The sequence below is a fragment of the Solea solea genome, chromosome 6, assembly GCF_958295425.1.
Source record: "Solea solea chromosome 6, fSolSol10.1, whole genome shotgun sequence".
Classification (NCBI taxonomy): Eukaryota; Metazoa; Chordata; class Actinopteri; order Pleuronectiformes; family Soleidae; genus Solea; species Solea solea.
The window spans coordinates 17,976,384-18,004,106 of NC_081139.1; the positions used below are offsets into that span (position 1 = coordinate 17,976,384).

General features: G+C 41.1%; 1 protein-coding gene across 2 annotated transcripts in view; it reads left to right on the forward strand.

Annotated features, from left to right (window-relative positions):
* Window positions 1–27,723, forward strand: part of cntn4 (contactin 4) — a 211,960-nt gene that overhangs the window by 143,821 nt on the left and 40,416 nt on the right. For both annotated transcript variants that reach the window (XM_058632553.1, XM_058632554.1), the window contains exon 12: window positions 20,930–21,057. In XM_058632553.1, the coding sequence (XP_058488536.1) occupies window positions 20,930–21,057 (128 nt within the window). The remainder of the gene's footprint in view (window positions 1–20,929; window positions 21,058–27,723) is intronic.

Sequence of the window (27,723 nt, forward strand, 5' to 3'; positions counted from 1 at the left end):
CTCTTGTATTCAGACGCTCTGATGCTGCAGTGTGTTTCCTCAACTGCACAGCGGGTACATGTTGCTTTGTCTTTTGTTTTGGTGCAAAAAAAAACTCTGAAACAGTTGAGCGAGGATGTAATGCTTCACATTGTTGATGGCAGTCGCAAATTCAGTGTGCTCCGCAATTCCTTTTAGTTAGCACAATGTAAAAGGTCACGCATCCAGAATAAATGAATGCTAAAAAAAAAAAAAGATATGCTAAGATTTTTATTTGAATGTGTTGCTTCTTTTGCACCCCCGGGTTATGCATCATGTTTTCCAAACAAGGTGTTTAGAATGGTGGAAAATATGAACCCCGCTGTTAGCTGAGTTCCTAGGCAAGCACACTTTAAGTCCTTTATGTGTTTTATAATTGCTGAGAAGAGACTGTACTCCAAGAACAAAATGTACCTGGCATGCAACTGCCCAGTCAAATTAACATTTGGGCTCTTGTTGTGTCCTTAAAAAGAATAATGAGGTACTGACACATAGTCAGCACTGACTGTGCTAAGTGTGCCCTCTGCACCAGGAAGCACTTGAGACAGACTCTCACTAGAACACCGTTGTCTTTATTTTACCCACTTAACTAAAGGCTCACCTTGTAAAATCTATGCCCACTTAGATCTTTGCGCTGATTAATTTCTCTGTTAGACAGCCTTTTGTTGTCTAACAGTCAAATTAGGGCTCTTGAGGGTTTTGATATCATAATAGTGTCTCAGGCTGCAGATCTGAACTCAAGGCTGCAGTAAAACGGTTTTCATTCTTTATTCCATGTTGCGGCAGCTGCAGCTTCCCCTAGTACGCGTGCATGTGCGCCTGAGCATATGTTTTCCTTAGGTTTGCTGCAGCTTCTATTGCCCAGCTGTGGACGGTCAGCCATCAATCAGTAGAAGAGCAATCAGCCAACCAACGGCTAACGCCTGCCAACTTTGTAGTGTAAAGACGCCTAGGAGACTTCCGTTGGGGCTGACTTTATCCCTTTTGAAAACCTGTGTGATTTTACTTAGAAGTCTGTGTTGGAGGTGTTTAAATAAAACACCTTGTGGTATGTCAGTCATTACCTTTTAGTTTTTACTCTTATGACCGTCACGATAATCAGGCTGCCTGGATTCATTTTGATTTTAATGGCTGTAGAATTGTCCAAAGAATGTTCAATGAATGAGTGCTTCTGCCCCTTTATCCAAGATAACTTTCACTTTCAATATCTGGCAGTTATTCAACCGTTCAGGATTTATGGCACTGAGAAGCTGATGTCACAAACGTGTGACGCGCTGGTGAATCTTGTCTGTGATTGGACGGTCATTCCGCGAAAGTCCTGAGGGCTACCGTAATGACAAGTACACGCCATTTCTCTGCTTTTCGGTATCCATCCATCCGTCTTCTTTCGCTTTATCCTCCACATGAGGGTCGTGTGGGGTGCTGTGCCTATCTCAGCTGACAGAGGGCGAAAGGCGGGGTAAACCCTGGACAGATCGCCAGTCCATAGTTTTTGAATTTACTCACTGCTTTATTTTGCCATCAGACGTTCTTTTTTTTCGTCTGTAAACTGCATTCCCCATGCCTAACTCTTTCATTCAGATAATCTGCTCTTTAAGCTCACTGGGAGCTGCTGATACTGCTGCCTAATTTTATAAGTTTTTGTCACTGTGGTAAATGTGAATAAGGGCTTTCAAAGTCATATAAATAACACTCTGAAGTTTAGTGATGGAGGCAGCAGTGGATGAACAGCTCATGTGTACCCGACGGGGCTTTTGTGTGTTCTTGTATTGTTCTTGTTCTCATACCTGTGGCTTGAAATGTGCTGCAGAAGATGTTCAACGAGTGAGTCTTTTTGTTTGTGTTACTTTAAAAGTCACATTGAAAGAATTTAACTTTCAGTTTTTGCTCATTTAGTATTTTCAGTTTTTTTTTTATGCCATTATTTGTGATGTTGTTTGTCATGTTTTGACTTCAGCGGGTACATAAACTCTCTGAACAAAATATACTGACAATAATAACATTTGCTGTGTTTGGAAAGTCAGTATTGGAGTCGAGGATTCCACTAATTATTTTCTCTTTATTGATTTAAAATGAAAACCCTGCTGACTGGCTATGAAACATTCTCTGATGATGTCATGGCTGTGACAGCCCTGAAATGATGGTTCTTTAAGGATCTACAATCCACAGACTGAATCTATTGATCTTCTTTGGCTTTTTAATTGTATTATAGCAGCAAAATATTCTATTTGTCCCCTGATTTCCAGCAGGAAACTACTTTACACACCCACTAATATTGTGTGAACTGTGTGAAATGGATGTAGCAGTACCAGTCATTGTGCACTTGGGAATGAAACCATTTGAGTGACATCTTTGAAACAAGCTTAGTACAGGAACCTTGTTGCCAAGGTAACATCTGTTCAAAGTTTTTTTTTAACCTCCTTTTTTTTTTTACCCCGGATTAGTGGTTCCAAACAACTACAGAAGTGTATTCCCACTGCACACACACACACACACACACACACACACACACACACACACACACACACAGAATAACATGCTACTGAAAAAAGAGTGTAGAAGTCACACATCTTTTCTTTATGAAATTCATACTGAATATATGACACAAAAAAGGAGTGGAAGGAGGAAATTGTGAATCGAAAATTAAACAAATTTACATATTACATACCTCACATATTTTATCAGCTTTTTAATTACCAGGTAAGGTTATGTTGTGGTGCAGTTACATCATTTTATAGCATTTCTATTTAAAAAGCCCTTATATAAATAAAATGTCGGCAATAATTCTCACAGCAACCAGTGCCTCAGTGCCCTGCTTGGCCTCTGATCGCATGATAGCCTTTACTGGTTGGGTTGGTTGTGAAATGAAATCCTAATTCCGTCAGAAAATGCTCCTCTCCCGTGTGCTGTAAATAATCTCAACACCTTCCTCTGTATAAGTGTATTCATGGTGAGGCTCAGTACAAGGAACCATCATCTTTATCACACACAAGGGCATTAATGACTTCTCATTTTTTCAGTCAAAGTCGAGTCATTGACACAGCGGAGGAACACATCTGCACAACAATGAGCAACTTTTATTTAAACAAAACAAAACATAGGCTAATACCTTGAATTTTCAGGTAATTTTAAGTGCGTTGGACCTGCTCCCACGACTGATGGACTCAACGGTGTGCCTCCACCCCTGGGTACACAACCCTCACCGGACTCAGGACCTCTAACCCCAGCACAGTGTATAGTGACCGGGTATCCAACTCTCAATTACGGACACTCAGGACAGATTCGGGTAACAGAAAGTACTACAACTGCAACTGATTGAACACAGCACACCATAGGAACGGCTCCCACAGAGGTTTACTACCTTTTTGCGCTCTTTTTTGGACTACCTGGTCCTTCCAAAACCAAACATGTTATCCATAAAGAGCTCAAAAATGTAGAAAAATGCACACTTTTGAATTGGAATCACTGGAGCGATGCCATGAAAGTGTTTGAACCCTGTAGGTGCAAAAATCATCATTACATTACATTACATTACATTACATTACATTACATTACATTACATTACATGTCATTTAGCAGACACTTTTATCCAAAGCGACTTACAAGGGAATTGAGTACAATCAGCCAGGGGTGGAGTTGAACTTGCGACCATGATGTCTTTTGCACACAGGGTACCAGTCTGAACCACTGAGCAACTACAACCATATACCACATGGAGCCTCGATGCCATGATGTCTCCACATGCTGGGTGGAGGCAGCCATTTGGGTCAACAGTAGCTGAGTGGTAGAGCAAGTCATTTTTCAACTGGAAGGTCGATTCCCAGGCTCCGCTAGTCTACATGCCAACGTGTCCCTGGGCAAGCCACTTAACCCCAAGTTGCAGCCACCAGTGAGTGAATGAGTATGAAAGATGTGTGGTAGAAAAAGTGGTGTAAAAGCTACTTTGAGTGGTTATTAAGACTAGAAAAGTGCCTTTAGGTTGTAAAATTGGCTAAAATGATGAATCAGCCAGGGTCACACGGTTGGTGTAGTGGTTAGCACTCTTGCCTTTGCAGCAAGAAGACCTGAGTTAGCGAACCAGTTGGAATATGCAATACGGGGATTAGGTTTACTGGACACTCTAAATTGGCCGTTTGTGAGAGTGGATGGTTGTTTGTCTATGTATGTGGTCCTGTGATGGACTGGTGATCTGTTCAGGAAGATTGGCACAGCTCCCCTCGTGTGGAGGATAAAGCAGTAGCGGATGGATGGATTAATCAGCTAACCCCTAGTTGACATATTCAAATTCTAAGCCTTTGATTTCATTTGACATCTGACTGCATCTACCAATTGACCTAGTATTTCTAATATCCACAGTATATTTGTTGCATAATAAGAGTACAAGTATGTGTCCCAACGTGACCCTGACTGTAGGATGACTTTCTATTTTCCAACACTTGTTTTTGTAATGTGACTTTCGTATATAAAGAACAATTTGATACTGCTGTTGAAATACTGTTAGTCCAGAGAGAAGACAGTTCTTATCCTTGAAGCTTTTCCTTCTCGTAAAAGTGAAACATGAAACATTTTAGCACAGTATAAATCCCACGGCTTGTTCATCAGTCTCATACTCACACACGCTACTTACAGGCTCTTGGACTCCGTCCGAGTCAATTTCTGTGGGAGTTATTTTTTATTTTTTTTCCTTCCGACCGTGTTTTTGTCTTTTCGAGCTCCTCGTCATCTGTGACACTGGTGATTCTTGGCTGGATGACAGATGAATTTGTCCCCGGCCTGTTCCTGTTCCTGTAGTAAAGATGTCAGCAGATGATTTCCACTCATCGGGAATTCATTTCCCCCTGAAATGCACCGTAGGAGCCATCAGAAACTGCTGCAGGTCACACTTGCCTAAGTAAACAGTTTTTAGGGTTGGCCGACTCTGTAAGTCACATTATAAACAAACTTTATAAACCAATGTTAGCCAAGCTACAGAGACCCCATAACCCAGTTCTGTCTGCAAAAGTCGGGCATTTGATGTTACAGCGAGAGTGAATGGAAAAGATGTAGAACATAATGTCTAAAGAAAATGTCTAAGGTTCAGGACAGGTATACATATGTATATGTACAGTATAAATATATGTATATATATACAGATATATGTATACATATATAATTATGAATAGAATTATGTCTCACCGTCTACATTATTGTTTCAGCCCGGTCCTGTTAACTTTGACAGACCTCATTTTTATTTAAAAAAATAAATTCATTATTAATATTTTCAATTGTGAAATATTGAAACTCCATTCAAGGATGCATGAAGCCGAGGAGAAATGATATAGGAAGCGATGAAGGTTGTTAAAGTAGTACACGCATTATCACCCCCCGACCTTTATATTTGCATTAGTAAATCAGACTGAAAACTGAATGCTGATTCAGCTCAGTTGAGGAAACGTTTGCTGTCCAGTCCTATTCTGATCCATAATTTCATGGACCAGAATTACACTCATTTGATCAAGACCGAAACCATGTAACATCGCAAAATGGCGACAAATCCATGCAGCTTGACGCACTAATAGGCCGGTGGTTTTAAACTCCTGCAGCTAAGAAATCAAAAGCTTCTTCTTTTCTTTTTCTTCTTTTACGCCTACACACACTTTGAGGCTTCTTTAATTGCCAAACTATCAACGCAGACGTTGAGGAGTGAATGTGCCACCTGAATCAGTCAGCATGAGAAATTACCATCACAGGATGTGGTTGTGACTCATTTGCCTGCAGCAGCCTTGAAATCGTCGGCTAGGTATGTTTACAGCCTAAATCTGTGTCTGTTAATATCTGAGCTGTAGGTGCAAGCTTAAAGTGATAAGCTCAAGAGAGACACAGGGGGGTTGCTGTATGTTCTGTGGATGCTGATTAATATATTAGCCCATAGAGAGAGAGGGAGTACCACTCGCTGTTCACTGTATTGGCCGGATTCTGCCTGCAGTCATGACCCACTGGTACAATTGTCCCTCTCGCATGGTGCATGTCCCTCCCACACTGGCAGAGCAAATAAAAATGGTTGTCACGTAAATGAAGAGATGTCTTGAAGAGTGATCTCCATTTATAGGCCCATCTGCTCTGCCAGACACACTCCAGGAAGAATCAGTGTCAGGAGAACACGGAAACTGCAGAGCAGGCAGAGCAGCTAACTTTGCATTAATTGACTTATCCGTATCTTCCGATCTTTCTGCGGCGCCTTTGTTTTCTGTTTCAAGGGGATTTTAATAAAAGTCTCATCAAATATCTCCAGGTTTAATTTTATGAGAACTTGGAATTAATAAGCTCTGTATGGAAACAGGTGGATTAATAAAGGCGGTGATTAAATGGCGTGTGTGAGTGGATGGCCCCAGCACTGCTATTTCAGTCACCTCTTTTCCACGCTGCATGCTGTTCCATTTATTAAAAAACACGGTTTATCATGTGTAAATGTCACTTCACATTTTTCTCATCAGATCTTGACTAAACACATTTGGCTCTAATTGAACATCTGCCTTTGAGGTGGACAGGAAATGTGTAGTGATATGAGTGCCCACTGCCATGCTGAAAGCTTATGTATCCAGAAGGGCATATTTCATTATTGCACCTTGAGGAAAGGTTTATGACCTGACAAGGCCGCAATGGACAGCTGACCAGTGCTTTGGATTTTGCACCTCACTGCCTAGATTGTTGCTTTAAAAAAAAAAAAAAAAAAAAAAAAGTCCCACCCGTCTTCTCTCTCTGTCACTGTCACTTTTTATCTGAAATTCAAACTTCTATCTTAAAAACACATTGGAGTTCAGAAGTGCATCAGACCATTTTAATTATGGTCCAGCAGAGGCCACTCTGAGCACTGCTCGGCCTTAGATCATAAACTGCACATAAAAATGGACATAGTCATCTCGTTTCAAAAGTGAAGTCCAGAAGGCAGGACAGACGCTACCGGGGGCGACTCCTCTGGTTGCAAAAGGAACACAGTTTCAGTGGTAATATGAGCCAACTTCTCACATAATATATTATGTCAGTAAATATTTTCCTGAGGACTTTATGGTTTCAACTGCTATAGTAGTAAGTACAACTGATGTTGTGGACACTGTCCACTGTCTCGCTCTCGCTGTGGATGTGAGATTCCATGCAGAACAATAAGCGAGGAACAAGCAAATTATGTGTTGCCTGGGAAATGCAAATTTCCAGATCTCTGGCTCACCAAAGAAAATTACAAAGACTGACTTGGAATTTGATGTAAACCAAGGTGTGGGAACCCTGATTAAAGTCTATCATGAGTGGATCATAGTCTATGCCTATGATCCACTTTGAATGCCCTCAAGACAGTGCTGTTATGTTGTTTTGATGTGAAAATGGATGTCAGGCAAGTGAAATCATCCTCCTGAGTGGACAGTCATGACACTGAAGCATGTTCAAAGTGGCATGTGGAAGTATTTCAGGTTCTACCCCATAGATGGCAAAATAGTAAACACATTTTTGGACTCACCAGTTAGACATGTTAGCTTAGCCTTTAGCTCCACCTCAGTGAAGCATCACAGTGAGTTTTGAGAATCACTTGACTAATAGTAAAATAATGTTTAATGTGTGTGTCTGAGGGAACATTCTTATATGCGATGTCAATGAAATATTCATTTGAACTTGATTTTTGAAAAAAAGTGACAGCCCTAAGACAACGCTCAACAGTGTTCACTGTATCTACCCACAACCACACACACAGTAACTACAGACCAGATTCAATTTTGTATTTATTCAAACATTTCTTGGAATCGGAGCTACTTGGGAAGGGGAAAGTCTAACTCGTCTTTTGTCGGAAAGTTTGGGAAATAGCTGACTTTTGAATAGAAATCAAACAAGTCGGCAGAATAAAGATATTTATAATATACATTCTTGATGTTGTCAAGGTCAGCAGCACTTACAGACAAGTATGACTCATTCAAATAGCCGAGCAGCCGTCGTGCACCTAACTGGCCCATTCAGATATTCCAAGATAGCCCAATACTTGCTGCTTGGCCTTTTAAATTTTTGCCCAGAGTGTCACTTTACTTCACATGAATATTAAGAGTCTGATATATTTGTGGCTCAGAGCAGAGGCCTGTGATTTATGACTGCCCGTGATTGATATTACTTACTGTGTACTTGAGGAGTGAATTACAAGTATTTGCATTTTTATTTTAGAAAGAAAGAAAGAAAGAAAGAAAGAAAGAAAGAAATATGTCCTTATTTTAACCAAAATGGAGCGGCATTAGTGTTTGCCTGTTTGCAGCAGCCTTTCGAAATGACCATTTGAATGAAAGAAAGAAAGAGAATTAACTTGTATACAAAAAATACAGAGATACAGTACTGTCATTGTATGTATATGGCAGAACAAATGTAAACACAGTACCACTTGGACAAAAAAATGTATATATATATATATAAAATATGGGTTAAATATGTCAGTGCAGCTTAATATTGTGTACTTATCAAATACAAAGTTGCAAATGAGATGTCATCATAAACGCTTTAATGCTGTACCGTAAAGTAAAACCATACTCAAGTAGTCTGGAGTGTTTAAATAACGCTAAAAAAGTCAAAAAGAAGTTGTAATGTTCTAATTGTTTTAATCAGAATTTGTGTTATATTAACACCTATAGTGTCACTTCAACGCTGTAAAACTTCCTGTGTGGAAGAAAGCAGCAGGATGATCACAACATTGAGCTCCAGGTGTATCAGGTGATGTTTCCACACAGTAGACTTCACAACACAGTGACAGGAAGTTGTGCCCTTATTTCATGCAAGATGTCATGGGGGATAGGAACATACGGTGGACAGAACATATGGTGACACATTTATATGTTTATTTTATTGCAAATATAAACTTTCACAAACATACTGATGGATATACTATATATTACATTTCCAAATCAAATGTATTTTACCTGTTATGCACTTATACAAACATTCCATGTGTGCACAATTTCTGCCAATAAACAAACCCACTAAAATTGTATTTGTCCTTGTGCCCCGCTGACATCCATAAATAAAGTAAGAGCAATGACAGTGTCATACAGACAAAAATAATCTGAACTACTGTCCCTTCAGATTATTGAAACAGATTCACCATGAAGTCTAAAAAAGTTTCTACATGTCATTGTATTTTATTCTGTAGCAGTTTAACATCGCCTCGATCGCCTCTGTTCCTCAGAGTGCTTCAGTGTTGAAGGACACACTGCTGATGGACAGACTTTACGTTACACTGACCTTTGCTTGTCAGGTCATGATCACAGACGTTGATTGATTTTGTTGTTGTATTTAGGGACCATCAAAATGATTAGCAGATCAATTCACCTTCCAGCTATCCTGGCTGTGCTGCACCACTCACATCCCAGCACATCACCTCAGCGACAGATTTATCCTTCAGTCTTACGAAGACTTCAGGTCCTGTAGTGTGCCGCTATAACGTTTCCAATCAATCAGGCTCTGCATTTGCTTAATTATCTGTTAAACAAAGGGAGGAGACTGTGAAACGTTTCCGTAAGGATCCACTGCTAACTGACTGAAGTCAAAGAAATTTCAAAGCAGAGATAAAGTGCATTCTGAGATGCTTGCTGAGATTAGGTCAGAACCCTCTTTACCATCCGCATCCCATGTACTGCTCGCCAGGATTATTTTTATCTGGAGGACTGTAGCTGATATCATTTTTCAAAGTGAGAATCTGCCAGCGCAGCATGAGTAATCCATCTTGGTTCCTCTGACAATTTCCTGTGGAACATGTGTGTGCGCTTTATTCCTGAAGGGATACCTCAGCACATAGGAAGAGATGAATATCTCTGAAAGGGGGAATAAACCAGGAGAGCAATTTGTGATTAAAGGAATCCTCTGGAAGTACACAAACCCCCTGTGCGGTCTGAGCTGATAAACTCCCCCTGCTCGCAATGCAATTACCAACACAATCACATTGGGCTCCACAGACGGGACTTAAGATGTTCTCAATCAGCCTGCTTCATTAAGACACCTTCCTGTAAAAAATAAAAAAGTGAACATGTACATAACACTACTTCTGAGAGGGTACTTTACCACTGAGGTTTCTAGACAGCAGACTCTGTGTGTGTGAGAGCGAGAGAGTGTGTTATTGAGAAGAAAACTGTTTTTTATGCTCATTTTTTCATTATAATCATAACAATATCTTCATGCCTGGGGACATGATGTCATCCCGAGCACTGTTTCTTTTTATTGTTGAAGTGAGACCAGATACAGAAATCTGTCATGCATTTAATTTCATTTATCTCAACATTATGAATATTGAGGCTCCGCATTCTTGTTATTTAGAAAATAAATCTAGCACCAAATCCCTGGGATGGCAAATCCAGTATTCAAAATGGCTTAACAAACTGTACAAGGCACTGTTAGTATTATAATGCAGTGTACAAGTGCATCATGCCTGCTATATATCTATCAAGAAAAGTAATACAGAAATAGGGCAATACATCCTGGCTGTTAGGGCTATGGGGAAGAACTTGCCATTCCCCTGCTTACATTATGGTAATACACACTGGAACTGTAGTGGTAGTGGTGGTGGTAGTGTGCATTTCATACAGTAAAAGATTAATACTTGCACAGCAGCCCAGCACCTCTGTCCCCTGGCTGTGTTTTTATAAAGCAGCCATATTGGCAGAGGCTTTAATACTCGCTGCTGCCCTGGAGACAAGTGTCAGTACACTGAGAACCAAAAGGAAAGTCATTTCAAGTATTGCCAGCTATGAACTCTGATAGTGATGTTGCCCTCCCAAAAGGTGAGACGCGGAGAATGAATGTGTATTTTGTGTCAATCATTATTAATAGTTCAAAAGGCACATTTAATAAAAATCTACACCCTGCGTCAGTCTGCAATAGCTTAAGAATATGTTTGCCGCCTTCTCTCAGCAGCCTTTTCATACTGGAAACTGTTTTCCAAGCCGCTCACATCTCACACCAAAGTCCATAGAAAAAATAAGCGATTTAACAAAACAGCACACAGGAGTTGTTGATCCTCTACAGCCTCCATGTCTAAGTTCAAATGTGTCATTTTGGGACTTAAGTGTTTGAATTATTTTGTTTGCATTTACCTTAGTGACACAAACTAACCAAACCAGGCAGCAGTAGAGCAGCAGCTCCTGTGTCCCCGTGAGCTAAAAACACTGATTTTCTCTATGGAGTTTGGTGCAGATGCAGTTATAAACTTAATTTTCCAGTGACCAGTGGTTAAAATCAGATTTTGTTTCCCCCCCTTCTGTCCTCCTGGCAGCGTTGTTTTCACTTATAGCAAGTGTAATGATACATACACCCGCATGGTCAATGATTATAATGCTGGTTGGACCAAACTGATGTCCACGCTTTGTCTCACCTGTAGGTGGTTTGATCTGGAGTTTGCATGTTTTTCTAGTGTGTGTGGGTTCCTTCTGTGTAATCCAGCTTCCTCCCACAGTCCACAGTCATTCAACTCTAAATTAAATTCTGAACTGACCATAGGTGTGAATGTCTCTGCATGTTGGCACTGTGATGGAATGGCAACCTTTCCAGGATGTACCCCGCTTTTCACCTTACGTCAGCTGCAATTAGCTGCAGCTTCCCTCTGTGGCCCTCAACAACATCAAGTTTATGTAACTACATATTGGCTGATATTGTTAAATATAGTTTTTCGCAAGACGTAATTGTAATCGCATTCAAAGCTCTTTAAACCTGAAAATCAGTCAGTCATCACCCGTCATAAGGTCGTGCGGCGTTGTTCTGATCATTTGCCGCAGCTAATGATCCATGCAACAAGGTGAGAGTCAATGGTACAGGTCTGAGTACGACAAAAATCAATATCAATTACTCCTATATTGGAAAATTGTCAAAAAAGTAAATGCCCAGGTGTCCCTGTTTCACGAGCGTCAGCCAATTGCTTTGTTGACTGAAAGAACACCAAACAAAAAAAAAGAAAGAGCATACCTGCTTTGTGGTTTTTAATTGCCCTTTACCCTTGGCATTGACAACTTCACAAGAAAAGAGAAAGGCACTTTTGTTTAATCATGATGCTGCATAAAGGCATCCGAGATAGTTGCACCACACTTGGCAGGTTTTAGCGTCGGGAGTCTACGCTGCACAGCTGGGCTTGATTTATGCCGCTGACAAAGCCGTTTCTCTGCAGCGCAGCACACTGTGGGGAACCTCAGGAGGGACAGCCTTTCAATTTATCTCACACAGCCCCTCCCCACTCAGCACTTCAGGCTCTTTAAAGCAGTCAAGAGCATAGATCAACACCTGAAGTCGGATCCCACCCCGTGTCCCGGCTCAGAGGATGTGGTGACCTCGCCTTCTTTCTCCGCGCCCTCGCCACATTACTGCCGCTCGCCTCTGGGCGTTTTGATACAATTATGATTAGAAACATCACCTGCAGGTAGGTCGGCGATGGTCAGTGTGGATCAGACGTAGCAACACGTACACACACACCTCACCTTATCTGTGCACTTACTGCGGCGGGCAAACATAATATCAAACACATCCCCTGCAGTTCTTTTTTTCATACTCGCCTTTCCCATTTCGCTAACTGGCGTTTTGGCGTTTGAGTGCCTGCTGTAGTGGTGAGCTGAGTGAGCCGTCTGTGCACCGAGGCAATAATCTTTGTGTATAAAAGGCCTTAGCTGAGACTAATTATTTGGTGAGATCACCATAAGCTTGTCACAATCTCCCCGTCCTGTGGTCTCATGGCTGAGTAATTTCACTGATAGAATCTTAACCCCTGTTTTCACAAGCGCTTTTATTTACCCTATGAATTGCATTGACATGCATACAGGCCTCCTTCTTGCAGTCATGCTACCAATCAGCCCGGTTTAGAGCCCTGAATTCAGAATGTGAACTGTGATTATGCACGTTGTTTACATGTGGAACTTTTACGAGTCTTCCCCCTCATTCATCTGTAAGTCAGTGGAATGAATTTTTAGCATTTTAGGTTAAGGCTCCCGCTGCTGCCATGTAACTAACTCACACTTAGTTCAACTGTTAGTAGTGGTAGTAGTTTTTATGTTTTTGTCTTTTGGGGTGTTTTTTTTTTGGCAGTTCCATAATTGTGCCTTCTTTTTGGATTTATTCATTCATTACTTCTTCCCCTTCTTTCCATTTTTCTTGACCCTTCTCTTTATTTAGTTTATCAAAACTGTTTTTTCTGCCATTGAAAATGAATGGAAATAGACATGACCCCTTTTTAGAAAGGGAGCTAACATGATTTCACTCCTTATTTGGAACTTTGGTCGTTTGATTGGTTGTGGTGTTTTTTCTGCAGATGGCATCCATGGTGTTGCATTACTGCCTTCTCAATTCATACATTACTTGATTACCTTAACCAGTTTTCAAAATATTCAGCTTTTGTTGCCATTTTTCCTTGTTGAAAATGAATGGCAACGAACACGAAAGAAATTTGCATGGTGAATTTTTCTCAGTAGTCGTGGTGTGTTGGCGTCTGTAAATTTGCCCAGACATTTGAACACATTTCCAGAAACTCACTGGTTCAATTCCTCACAATTCTAAATTCATACAAACTCATATACTAAAAGAGTTTTATGTGCTTTGTAAAAACTCCAAAATGAAAACAGAGCAACTCGAAACGAATTCCTTCCGCCTCAACAATACCTTGAGTTATTGCATGCCTATGTCTTATAGGGCATGCAATAACTGTGTGTATTGTAACACTGATGTATTCAATCAAAAACACATCCTTTAAAAGTGTTCTTGTCTCTTTTTGTTGGTCGCCCTGAAATAGTTTTTACAGTACAAAGAAAGGCAGTGCACAGATATAAAAAGATTACAACAGAGACATTTTATTATTAGACACCTGAGGCCTCGTTTGTACTTTGACACATTGTTGACATGTTTTTCTAACTGAGTTTGCAGAGTTGACACAATTTTTGTTTAGATATTTTTAAACTGATTAGGAGTGATGTTTGAATGAAGGTCAGTGGAATTCTACTTTCAGTTTAGCCAGTTTGGAGTCATGTTTTTGATACAAGATTCAAGTTTTCAGAATTGTGTATAGCTCGATTTACCTTATTTTGGATTTACCCTCCTTTTTTTTCTTGATCCATTTCCTTATCCTGTTTTCTATTGAGCTTTTTCTGCCATTTCTCCCCCTTGAAAATGAATGTAGATGAACCCTTGTTGGTTGGATTTGCATTTCATTGAATGGCATCCACCAGTTTGTGTGAGATAAGAGTGATAAGAGCTAGAGAACATAGTTGAGGGTTCAGGGCCCGTTCCTCAATGCGTAATTCTTATTGCCTTTTTTGACGGCACATTATTTTGATAATGGTAGTTTGGTTTGGTTGGTTGTGGTGTTTTTTGATTGCCCTCTTTCATGTTGTATTGCTGCCATATTCTCTTCCCCTTCCATTCTTTTCTTAATCCTTATCTCTCGTCAGTTTTTGAAATATTCTTATTTTTCTTCCAAAATGTTCCCAATTAAAAAGGAATAGACATGTTTGTGTGCGTGCCATTTTTTACGAGTGCTCCCCTATTTTTCAACGGGAGTCAGAGCGTTTGTGTAGAAAGAGAATTTCGCTATTTGAGCTTGCTGCCATTAGAAGGTCCCTCCACATTCTAGACCCACACTTAGTTGAAAGCCACTGCACTTCTTTTTCATTACATATTATTTGTGTGACCGTTTCCTCTCACAATGAAGCATTTATCAAAGACAGAGCATGTCTGAACAAAACATCAAAACAAGGTTTTCAAGTGCCTTTTTGATTTTGAGGGGAAGCTCGCAAATAGGCAGTGTCTACATCTGTTAACAGCCTCTGAAAGAGAATGTAAGGAAATAACAAAAAACAGGCTTTTACTTTTGGGCTCGGCTCGTTCTTGCGATTTCCACTTCACAGTGCCCATGATAGCTGCTCCGTGACTGATGTTATTTGTCTCTTTCATCTTGTCACACAGCGGGGAGGATCAACGCTGCAGAGCCCCCGTCCTCACAGGCTTGATCTCACCCAAAATACACACCTGGGTTTTTGTGTGTGTGTGTGTGTTTTTTTTTCGGAATACAAAAGTGCATTTGGCGCCGTGTTCAAAAATAATTGAAAAGAATTATCATCCTGTCCATTAAACCCATGTGAAGTGCAGATGAAAGGACTTGGCACTTGTGCTTCTCTCACCTGTGAATTATTGATACCTGCCCCTCTGCTGGCTTCCCTCAGGGTGGAGGTGGGAAACGTCTCCTTACATAATGGGCACACCACGCAGACATGTTGTCTGGGCTGTGGCAGAGAAAGAAGAAGGCAGGAGCAAAACTGAAATGTTGTTAATAGTAAGCCTCCATCTTTTATTCACCACTGCCACACCTCAGTTGACTACGGCAGCATTCAGCTGCTCTTCCATTAACTTCAGACTCCGTTCCTCTGTCTGTGAAAGGGAAGCACCTCTGAGTTCTACATCCGTACTACATTCGCTCTGCATCCAAACAAGCACTTCTGCCCAATTTCAGAAGGGATTGGTGTCTTTACTAATGGGCCTAAAAACAGATGGCAGTGTGAACAGGAAGTTGAATCTCGCCTCTGCAGTTGTTTTGTGTGTTTCAGAGCTTGTTACTTGTTAGCAACAACAATGGCGAAAAGTAAGAACAAGGACTCCATTTATCACACCAACTACAAGGTGAAGCTGAATGCATTAAAGCTGCAGTGTGAAGCTTTTGGTGATGTCTGTTGTCGAAATGATTCTGCTTCTGTTTGGTCTTTGTGAAGAGAAACGATGCAGCATTCATTTGGAAAAAAAGAAAGCTCTTTCAAGCAGTATAGTACAATATGATCAGACCTGGCGGAGGGAGCATTTGTGTGGATACAGCAGCAGCTTGGGGGCGGATAAGAAGTGTTTGTTCTGGGCTCCAGTTTCAAGCCTCATTCGCATCTGTCACCTAAGTGAACACACTTGGACACTATCCAGGATCACGTGACTCTCTCAACCGGTGCAACGGAGGGCGAGGGCTCAAGCCTTTTAAGCCTTTTAAGCCTCCCGGGCGAGGTTTTCAAAATTTCACTTGCATTTCGGCCTATATTTCATCCAGAGCAGACTTTCTATGTTTGTAACGAACACTGAGTCACCTGGATGGAATCGTGCTATGGCAGATGACACAGTGAATGGCCGAGGACAGTCTTGGCTCCACAGGAGGCCCATCGAGGACTTAACACTCTATAAGAGCTATTGTGTAGCTCATGCGCGGCACCACTTGTTTGCTCTCCCACAAGCCTCATCTCACAAGATGCATGGTGCATGCGTCACATGGTGTCTATTTTGTCCCTGAGGATAAGGGGATTGTGGGTACCCGGAGCATAGTGCACAAATGCAGGTGTTTAGTTATGTTGAGGAATTGCTGCAAGGCTCGTGCTGTCTGGCTTGAACTGGGTCAGAGCTTGTTCTAGTTAAAAATAATAGCTTTTCCCATTTGTTTCCACTCTCACTGATTATAACAGTTAATTACCTTCGCCAAGGAGGTTGTGTTTCCACCTATATGTGCTTGTTTGTTTATTTGTTTACCAGCAGGATTCAGAAAAAAGGACGGAGCGGATTTTGCACCAAATATGCTGCTATATTTGGGGCAAAAGCGACTGTTTTCGGGCCAGGGAAGACACCATAAAAATTTGGAGCTGATCAAATTAAAGGGATGCAGTAATTATTCTGACATTTTTCTACAAAGACACACGCACATACGCACACATCCAGATTAAATAAATGCTACGAGATGCTGCTGGGCAGGATTGACACAATGATGAATGTGTCCAGACACCAGTTGTTGCTCTCAACGAAACTCTTGATGACTGGCTGGTGATAAAGAAACACATGTGAGGACTGGATCTAAAGGCCTTTGTCGATCAGCTGTGGCAAAAGTAAGAAGAAATAGGTGGAGTCAGCGTCGAGCGAGGATGAGCTAGTGCTCAGTTATTATTCTGAATTAAACAAAAAAGAAAAAAAAAACACAGGAGAGCCAGCACCAAAGAAAAGACAAGTAAACTTTACCACTTCACTGCTTCAGGATGGATTTTTGTCAGGTCTTACGAGCTGTCTTTGCTGTCCAGATTTGTTCATTTGAATATTTTTAATGTCACACACTGTGATCGGTTATGTGTATCAGTCAGAGGCGAAACAAAACAAAAAGAAAAAAATCTACCTCGGTCCAAAGAATAAAAGCTGGCAATATCACTGGGTGAAATGCTGTCTCACATGTGAAAGCTCAAATTGAGCGAATACAGATTCCAAAATTACTATTACTCTGCAAATAAATCACACACACAAAAAATACGATCTGCTTTGCAAAAGCTTTTACAGCAAAACAGCAGACGAGTTGTACAAAATCGTTTGCTTTCATGTGCCAAAGCATTTGCTACTCGTTCAGAACATTGAGCAATTGTGTTTATGATGTGCACAAATGAATACATGACGTGAGAGGCTGAAGGCTGCCATCAGTGTTAAAACTTCAAAAATGATAATTAACACATTCCCATTGTTCTGACCAAGCTAGTACTTGATGATTATTATAGAATTCTATATAGATTATTATAGAAATAAGATGTTAATACCATAATATTGCTTCTACTACTACTACTACTACTCGTCCCTACTAAGTAAATTGCCACACTAATACCAAATTGTTATTGTACTGTTGTGTAAGAGTGTTGAAATATAAAAGCAGCTGAAAAATCGGAAACATTTTTCTGTATTATGTTTTTTATGAGACAGAAAAATCTCTATCATAAAAATATAGAGAGAGATATCAATTTGTGCTGTCAACATCAATCCATGAGGTGCAGGTCTAGGTAAAATCTGGCTTGACTTTGACTGAGTTGTGCTTTTCACCAAGTGCTGCTCTAGTAAAAAAAGATATTGTAGCTGCATATGTGGTAAAAACAACAAAAACTAATAAAACTAAAAACTCACAGTCATGCAAAACTATTCACATTTCCCTTTAGACGATGTGATTTATCAGACAAACGTTGCTTTTGTGCACACAGCTCTGGCGATGTAATGTATTTAACGTACAGCAGTTGTTTTAATTGTGCTTACTCTGCTCTGGGTTATGGTCTGTTGTAGGACTGTGGTGCCATTAAATGGGCCATTTTCCTGAAATTTATCTGCCCGCAGGTTTGATGTCATTAACTGCGGGCCATCCCACACAGCAATATCCCTTCATGTAACTGATGGCCTGTTGTTGGCTTGTTTGCATTCAGCACTTCCTTTTTTTAATTTCTGCCTCACATAAAACCAAGAAGTCTGCACTCAGCAGCACCATGTGGTTTCAGAAGAGAAGACTAACCCTCCATGCACTTTCTTATCACAGCTCGACGTTTGAAAAAAGTCCCACTAACAACAGTGAGGCATGGGGAAAACACAACGCTGTCACTGTCAGACTTTATCCAGCACATTCCTCATGCAGACCCAGTTAAATGCATCACTGGTGCAAACAAATGAGAAAACACCCCTGCTCACAGAACAACAGAGAAAACTGATGAACTCTTTTCTTGGCCGTGTGTCATTTCGACTCCTGCCGCCAACATCAAACTCCTCTCTCTTTGAGCTCGGACTGCATCATCAGTTAAGTGTCACATCGCCGCTCAATCAGTCAAAACAAGGAAGCTTCAGGTGACTCGACGCTAAGTTTGACGCATTGAGTTTTGGCCGTAAAGAATCTGAATACAGTACAGTAGTGGCTGATTGCTATCACACGTGTCTTGACCAGGCTCGCTTGCCATGCCAAATGAGTTGGAGATGAAGATTCAACGCAAACGTCATCATTTGAAAGCAAAATGACGTACTCATTTGTCAATGTCAAAGTCAACTTCATCTGGACAGCACATTTAAAACATCCTTAGTTGACCAAAGTGCTGCACGGGCACAACAAATACAGGGCAAAGACAGGTAAAAACGAATCAAAAAGCAAGACGAAAAATGTATAAATGTATAAATATAGAGATATATAATATAATAAAATAAGAATGAGGCAGTGCAATAGAAAAGGCACGTTGTCTCGTTCAGTTCAGTTGAATGTCAAGGAGAAGAGGTGGTTCACTTTCTCTTCAGGAGGGACTCTTACGTGATGAGATAAACTCTTCCACAGACTGGGAGCAGCTACTGAAAAGGCTCGATCACCTCTGGTTTTACACTTTGTTGTAGGAACATCCAGCTGGTTTGAGGATCTTGTGACAGAAGTTTGGAGATAAATACATTGGTGTCAGCCCATTTAAAACCTTAAAAAGCAAGCAATGAATTCTTAAAATCAATCCTGAACTGGACAGGAAGGGAGGACACAACTATTATGACATGGTCACTCTTTCTTTTTCCAGTCAGAAGACGGAGCTGCTGCGTTGTGATATAATTGTAGCCGACGAAAAGATGATCCACATGTGTTCAACAAAGAGGATAGTATGGCGCCCAGTCCTCAAGAAACATGGTAGTTCACCCCAAAATTAAAACTGACTAGTTATCTTCTCATCATTATGTCAATGTCAGAGTAGGTGAACTTTCTGAGACTTTTTGTTCTCCTAAACAGAAAGGACATGTATTTGTATTTGCTTCCTGAGCAGAAAAGTGAAATCTGATCTCACGTGGTCCCAGTTTAATGCCAGGTGTGAACAGTCGTACTTATTTTTTTTAATTAAGTAGATTTGTGATTGTCTCTCATCTCTCACGACAGATGTTAATGCCAGGTCTAAATGGAGCCATTGGCAAATAGTTACCTATAGTATTCATACCAGCTACAGAAATGGAGCATTGCGTGTCACATTATTTACTTGAAGTACTCTTATGTCCTTTCATTGCTAATAAAGGGGGGGGGGGGGGGGGGGGGGTATATGCATATTTAACTGCTAAATGCTTCACATGTCCATGCATTAACTTTGCCTAACTTGTTCTTTAGTGGTGGGCAGGTAGTGAACGGTGGGTTTATGAGGCCATTTTGCTTTAAACAGTGGTTCACTTTCTCTGCAAACGACACTGATGAGAGCAGTGAAAGTGAAGCAGTGTAGTAAAGTCTCTGTCTGGGCCTTAAAAGCAACACAATGAGCTGAACGATGCTAAAATTCTGTAGAGCTGAGGAGAAATGTAGAGTTGGGTGATTATTATCTGTTGGTTTATCACTACAAACACCCAGCATCACCATCACCACCACCACCACCTCCTCAACCTGATTCAGTGTTGATCTGAAAAACCATTGGTGCAGTTTGGAGTGTTTGTGCACAGACATGCATATGTCTGCAATAACACTTAATTGCTTGTGTTAATGTGTGTGTAAATAAAGAAGTGCAATTAAAGGAAATAATCTCTCTGTCCTTTAGTTAATTCTTTGCCTGAATCTGTAAAACCCTCTCAGCCATGAAACTGCTCACTCTGACTCCTTTGACTCTCGGGTGAACTCATCCATAGGTGAACACAGCAATTTAGCAGCCACACATCATTCTCTCTCCTCACACTCCGGCTGACGCTATTTCATATTTACAGTTTGCGGATTCAGCAGAGCATTTCAGATAATTAAAATTCAGCAAACTTTGATGTGCAGGTCCACCCTTGATTTCCCACCGTACTGTGGTCTCAAGGGCACCATTCCCACTTTTGCTTGTTATTTAGGAAATGTCAAGTTTTGCGAAGGGCTTGTGACCTTTTTTGAAGCACTTGTGGCCGTCGCACAAAGGGCAGGGATCCACTGTTGTCCTGGATATCTTGGATTGTGCTGAATTAATCATCCCTGAAAATACAATCCTATTTTCAGTGTTCTCAGTGTTTTTGCACAAAAATGCATAACTTAATTAGACAAGCTGAAGAAGTGTACTCTCCTTTCAAGAAGTCGTACTTTTCGCAGCACTTGTTACCAACTTTTCAAGCCTATTTCACACCATTAATATAACTTTTGTTATGTTTTTTGTTTTTTTCTCGGTTACAGGGTCTCAATTTTGGACAACGGGAACCTTCGGATATGGAATGCAACCAAATCCGATGCAGGGCTCTACACCTGTGTGGCAAGGAACCAGTTTGGTGTGGCAAGCAGCACGGGAAGTGTCACAGTTAAAGGTACTTTGATTTCTACTTTCCGTGTTCCGTGTCCACAGGGAGACCCTTTGCATTTCCACATGTGCATATATGTGTCCACAGTGTCATTCATACTAACGACGTCCAGAGTTCTGCGCATACGTACTCGATCTCACATTCCATTCCAGTCGCTGTCCTGCCCACACACTGCGGCGCAAAGTCACGCCAGATCAGGGTTTTTCATTCCAAAGCGTACTGATGAAAACATTAGCTTACATCCTTTCTTGAAGTTGTTGGAAACTCTCAGCTTAGTGCCTGTACAGTCATGGGATATGCTTTGAGAAAAGGTTCCAGTGTTCTCGTGATCATCTGGGCTGGAGTTCTCATTTCTGCTCCGGCGCTGTGACTTATTATACTTCATTAAAAATGAATGTGAACTGGGGTCTAAATCGTTGCGGACTGAGTGGCTTTATTCTGTGCACACTGCTGTTTTCTGTCCTCGTTCCACAGGGGAATAATGTTCTCACCTCCTGCCTGGTGTATTTGCTGACACACTCGGTGAACTATACCCTCACTCTGACCCCCCCCCCCCCCACACACACACACACACACACACACCCCTTGTTCACATTGTGTTATTGTTATTTATTCTGCCTTGATCTGCTTTGTTGGCTGGCTTGTGTAGATTTATAGAATGATCAACCTCACAGTATTTCGTCCTTAGGGAGAAAAGTTCATGCCTAATGATTTAAAAGGTTAAGTATAGATTCACATTTTGAACAGATTGCATCATATCGAAATCTGTTTGACAAATACAATCAGCTGCTTTTTGCACTTTCTCAGTTTCCCTTCAAGGTGCATGTTCTGAGATGTTAAGTCAAACCCTGTGGGCAAGATCTGGCTGTGCAAATTTACTCGGCATTCGTTTTCGCCTGCCGAGAAGAGAATACAGTTCAATATAACCACATGTGACCATGCAGAACAAAATTAGTTTGTGCTGGTGTGAATGTTTCACCTTGTAAGGAATTAACAGCACAGGCCATAAAAGTCCTTCCAACGCTGTGTGCTCTCCTCCACTCACTGAAGTCAAATTATTTTTTTTATTAAAGTTCTTCTTCTTCTTCTTCTTCTTCTTCTTCTTCTTCCCTTGCTTTTTTCCTAATAACTTTCGTCCACTTAATTGTCTTTCTTCTTCAAAGTAGCGACCTGTAAAATCCCTCGAAATGCCATGTCAACAGAAATGCTAAAATATCTTCTTTCTTTTTTTTAACTTCACAGAGGTTGCTATAGAAACCTGGATTAATTGACTTTCATTTAAATCAGCAGGTTTGAAAACAAATGTCGATAAATGTCAATGTGAAAAACGGCAAGATAAATCTTCACGGCCTCTTCTATCAGTAAGCACATCACATAATGGAAATTTAAAAGAAGAAAAGAATAGAAATAGAGTCTCCTGTAAATCCCTATCAAGTCATATTTCCTTTTGCTGTTGAATTATAAAAGGCATATTCCATATATTATGAATGCTTGAAAGTCAGCAGCAGTCAAGAATGTGCGGGAGCTCAGAGTGAACCTCGGCGCTGATTTATGCTGCATCCCTGCTCTACCTGCCATTGACAACTCCGGCTTTGCACAAAGACAATCATTAACCTTTGTATTTTTTGCACACGTGTTCATTTTAAGTGCACAGTTCAAATACAGGGCCTAATGAATGAAACACAGAATCACTCTCGCCCCTCCTTTTATCCATTTGTCACACACTGTGAAGTGAAAATGGGACACACACACACACACACTCACACACAGATACTCCTCAGCCAATCAGCATGAGCGGAAGTCCGGTGAAACCTGCAGCTCTCGCTGTGGGGTCAGGCTGATGGCCTGTATGTGATTTCCCAATCAAGCTGCAAGGAAACACACCCTCATATGTCCTCTCGGCAGAAATAGATGGTGCGGTTATCCACTTATTATTCTTGTGAAAGCGAATATGGGTTTTATTTGACACCCTCTCTCTTCCTCACACTCTCTACCTCTCTCTCTTCCCATCTCCCTCGCCTCCTTTCCATCATCATAACTTAAAGCTGACGTACAAATGTTCCTGCATATGATCTCGTGCCTTTTTGTCACAGTCGATTCAGTGTGGAAAATGGGACAGAGGGTAATTTACATTACAGCGTCTCATTGCGGATTGAGGGAGCCTGTTTAGCGGGAAGAAATGTGTGTGTTGCACAAGCCGCCGCATATGGAAGATGACAGTAGTTTATTCAAATTGACTTTGGGGATATGAACGCTGAAAAATACCTGTCAGAAAGCATTCGATGTCTCCCACCCTGAAAGAGCCGCGTAGCAAACAGCGGAGGAGCAGTCAAAACAGATGAGCCCCGATAATGTCTCCATTATGCCAACACTGGGGGGATATTAGCAAATTAATTGCACTTGATTGTAGACGTGCTCCCTGAATTTTGATTACGCTGGAGATGAGCCCGAGCAATTAGGGGGTGCCTGTGATCATTAAGGATGGTCAGCGAACTCAAAACTTCTGACATTACAGCACATGCACTTGTTTTTGTAAATCCTGAGGGCATTTCATCATGGCGCATTGCTACAACCCTCTAACTTTAAAACATGAGAAAGGAGAGTTTTGGCTCAGGCTACATCCATACTACTACACTATAGGTACGTTGGGCATGCACATGTTTTTATTCATAGCGCTTTTCCACTATACAGTTCGAGCACTACTCGGCTTGAATGGCTCGACTCTACTCTACGTCGTTTTCCATAGAGTACCCCCTCAGTGTGGGCGGCGTCTTCATAGGAAACTGCCATGACGTCATTGTATACACGACACAAACGCACAAACCAGTGACGAACAAAGCAGTTCTTCTAGGTGTACTGAATTATTAGAATTATTAGAATTAGAAAGATTAGTTCAGTAATTCCTGCATGACCGGAGCACAGACTCCGTCTGAGACACTGTCACGGGACTAAAATACGGCTGAACGGGTTGTGATTGGGTTCACGTTCTCCTCAGCCAAATATTGAGATTTTAGAAATGTCTTTACTAAATTAGATTAAGACATGTTTTAAGGATTTTGTAAGTGTTTTTTAAGTGATCTACAGCTCAGCATTGTTCAGTTTGATTCCCGTGTCATGACTCTTCCAGTGACCAGTGGCTGTCACATTTTAGTATCGACTTAGCTCGCTTGGAACCTCGTCAGAGCAGGTACTAAAGACTTTTTTCCCTAATGGAAAATCAAAATAAACCAAGTAGAGTTGTGCTAGTACTACTAACAACAATGGTGAAAAGTCAAAGCAGGGACTTGTTTTATCAGACTGGCAATGAGGGGAAACTAAAGGTGTTAACCGTGCCTTTCGTTCACCGCTGATAGTTGAGTGAATGCGGCTAACTGCGTCATCGCTTTCAAAGATCTTTATTTTTGCCTGTCTATAATAAAACACAGCCCAGTAGTTTTCAAACTAAAACCTATGCATTTTTATGGATGACAGGCATATCTGGAGCAGAATTTATGCATTTTTAATCGAAAATGGAGTAATGCAGATGTAGCTGAAGAGGCTGTTGAACCATTGTGTTTCCCTTTGCGTTTAAGGCATTTGACAGTTTTTATCCATGCCTCAATAGCAGCATAACTCCAGAGATGACAGTTCCTTTGCCACCCCCCACTTTGGTTCCAGACTGAAATATCTCAGCAACTATCGCACAGACTGCCATGACATTTTGTTCAGACATTAATGATCCCCACAGGACAGATTGTAATAACTTGGATGATCCCTTAACTTTTTTACTGCCATTATTAGGTCAATTTGAAATTTGATTTATCGCCACGTACTAGCAAATGTAATGACATTCCCACACAAGCCTCAGAAGTACTTTTAAGTTCAGCGCTAATTTGCAAATGGTAGCTTGCTACTGTAAGGCCCCTTCACACACCCGGCTAAACCCTATTGTCAGATCAAAACAAGAGAGAAAAAAAAAAGAAGGATCAGAAAATTGAGGACCAGATTATTAACAGGGGCATCGTGTTTCCATTCAATTATTTTATGCAAATGTCGAATATGTGCAAAAGAAATCCTGGATCGAAACGTGTGATATTCACATTAACTCCAGTTTTCACATTTGTGCTTGGCAGAGGTGGATTAACTTGTGATTCACATAAAAGAAAACACGGCTTAGGCTGATGGAAACTTCTTCACTTTTGTTCCCCAAAGAGATTATGAAACGGGAGGTTGATGGCTTTAAGTGTGTGGCTCGATGGCAGGTTTGAAAGTTGCTCTATAAAATCTACACGAATGATCTGCCACAACTGCCATATAACTGCTTATTGGGTTAAATCAACTTCTGAGAAAATATGATTTTGATTGAAAACTGACACCTTTTTGTATTTTCTAATTGAACCAGTTGGTTGTGTTGTTTTACTCGGGTGCAACACTGTCTCTGATCGAAATATCTGCTTACTTCCTGGCGTCTCCTGGAACTGTTTTCTAATTTAATATAAAATGACGTTAACATTATACTGTCCGTGATTAAAAAGAATCAGCATGTGACAATACTGATGTTAGCCTCTTATTTATTAGTTAGTTGGCAGGGACAATGTGCAGCTTTGTAACTAGAGTTAGTTATGAGCTCATTTTCCTCTGTTGTCCCAGGGCAGAGAGCAGAGACCAAACATCTCTGCGGGACATAAATGCAACTCATATTCACAGACAAATTTAAAACATTGCCACTGTCAACAATAATAACAATAATGATGTGTTCACACCAAACACACATGTTCACACCACACCACAGGATGACTGTAGTGCATTTTTCCAGAAGTCTGCGTATTTTGGCCGATGAACAGATGCTCCGCAGCTGGGACAAAGCACCTGTAGTTGGTATCACTCCAGGAAATCCTGACCTAGCCTCGATAAGTCGTCAAATTAGCTGCTCGTCATGCAAAAGTATCACTGCAAGCGGTTTTCATCCATCTGCTTCCAGTGATCGATGGAGTGGCTCAGTGATTAAGACCGGTACCCTGTGTGCAAAAGACATCATGGTCGCAAGTTTGACTCCACCCCTGGCTTATTGTACTCAACTCCATTGTAAGTCACTTTGGATAAAATGACATGTAATAATGTGAAGTAAATGGTGAAACTTGCCTAGTTGTGTCCAGTTGTGGTTGTGGACCGACACCTGACGCTGGTTTTCTCAAGAGATAGAGTGCAGATAGCAACTTGTTTCGTAGAGCTCTGAGTGTCCACACACAAAAATGACAAGTTTCTCCATTTTGAGCAGATGCTGATGTGAGGTCAGCCGGAGAATCTCAACGCTATTCAAAAGAGGCACTGGTTAATGCTTTTGGCTGTTTACTTATGCTGTTTTACATGCTGGGGGGAATAATGTTGTTGGAAAAAAAACATTAATGTCTTTTACTGAAGCTCTTGGTGGTCTTTCCGGCAGCAAACCCTTTTGTCCATGTCAGAAGCCGGCGACGACGTAAAATAAATGTGATGTGTGATTCCTGACAGCCATATACAAAAATAATGAGCAGCCATCTGTCAACGATCACCAGCAGGTTGCTGCCGATAAGTGTCACTGCACGGCATGTGACTACAGTACTGAGAGAGCAACTTGTGGGTATCTGTACCTTTGATTTGTCTTTCAGAAAATGTGTCAGAGGAGCTTGTGATGCGCTGATTAAATCGTTACCTTTGGTTTGTTGATTTGAAAGCGCGGAAAAAGTAAAAGTTTGTCAGCAACATTTTTGGTCAAAAATGACCTGAGAGATTGCTCTGAGGATTGAAGGGCTCTTTGAACAACACTGAATGACAAGCATGACGTTATACAGCCTGTTACCTTCACATGGGTGGCACTGACCTTAGCCTGATGCAATTTTGCCAGATTGTGCAGATCATTTTTAGAAAAGGCTTTTGAATGGTCAAAGAAAAAACATTTCCTTTAGAAGTTTATCTTTGTCTTGAGCCTACATGCTGCTGGATTCAATCCGTGTTTGACCGATTTCAAGGGTGAGCCGTTTCTCTGGTGAATTTGTTTTCGACTCTCGTGGATCACGTGGACCTTTGGCTGTGCCATGCCCTCGAATTCGATGCATTATTCAAACCCACATCACTCACCTTGTGCGAAAATCTATAGTGTATATACACTCAAGAAGTATACATGCTTACACATTACAGCTTTAGACCATTAAACCTGGGAGGTTTTGCCCGCAGGGATTCGAAGGGGGGAGGACAGAGCAGAGCATTATTCATGATGGCCGATGTTTGTGGGAAGACTGGTGAAACTGGCCATGTGAGGCATGACAGCACATGAGCAGGGAGTCATTTGGAGACCGTTTGCGCCCTCTCCTTTCTGGTCAACCATATGTTATTGTTGCACAGCTTCTCAGAGTTTCCCCACTGTGAACCTGTGTCAGTAAGTCATCCTTATGGCTTCATTAGAGGTCAGCGATCCTACACTCCCTTCGCTTCTTTTCTCTGTAAATAAGGGTATGTGTGTGCTGTGGCTGTTCCACTATAGGTTGCCCACCCAGGATGTTCAGCTTGCCTAATCTCCATTTTCAATATGAATATAGACTGTGATTTCTGTGGTATTAAGGACCTGGAAGTTACCACTGGAAGTATTCATAGCAACATCACCTTCTGATCCTTCGATGTCTGCTCTTCTGTGAAGCAGAAGAGTAGTGGATTGTT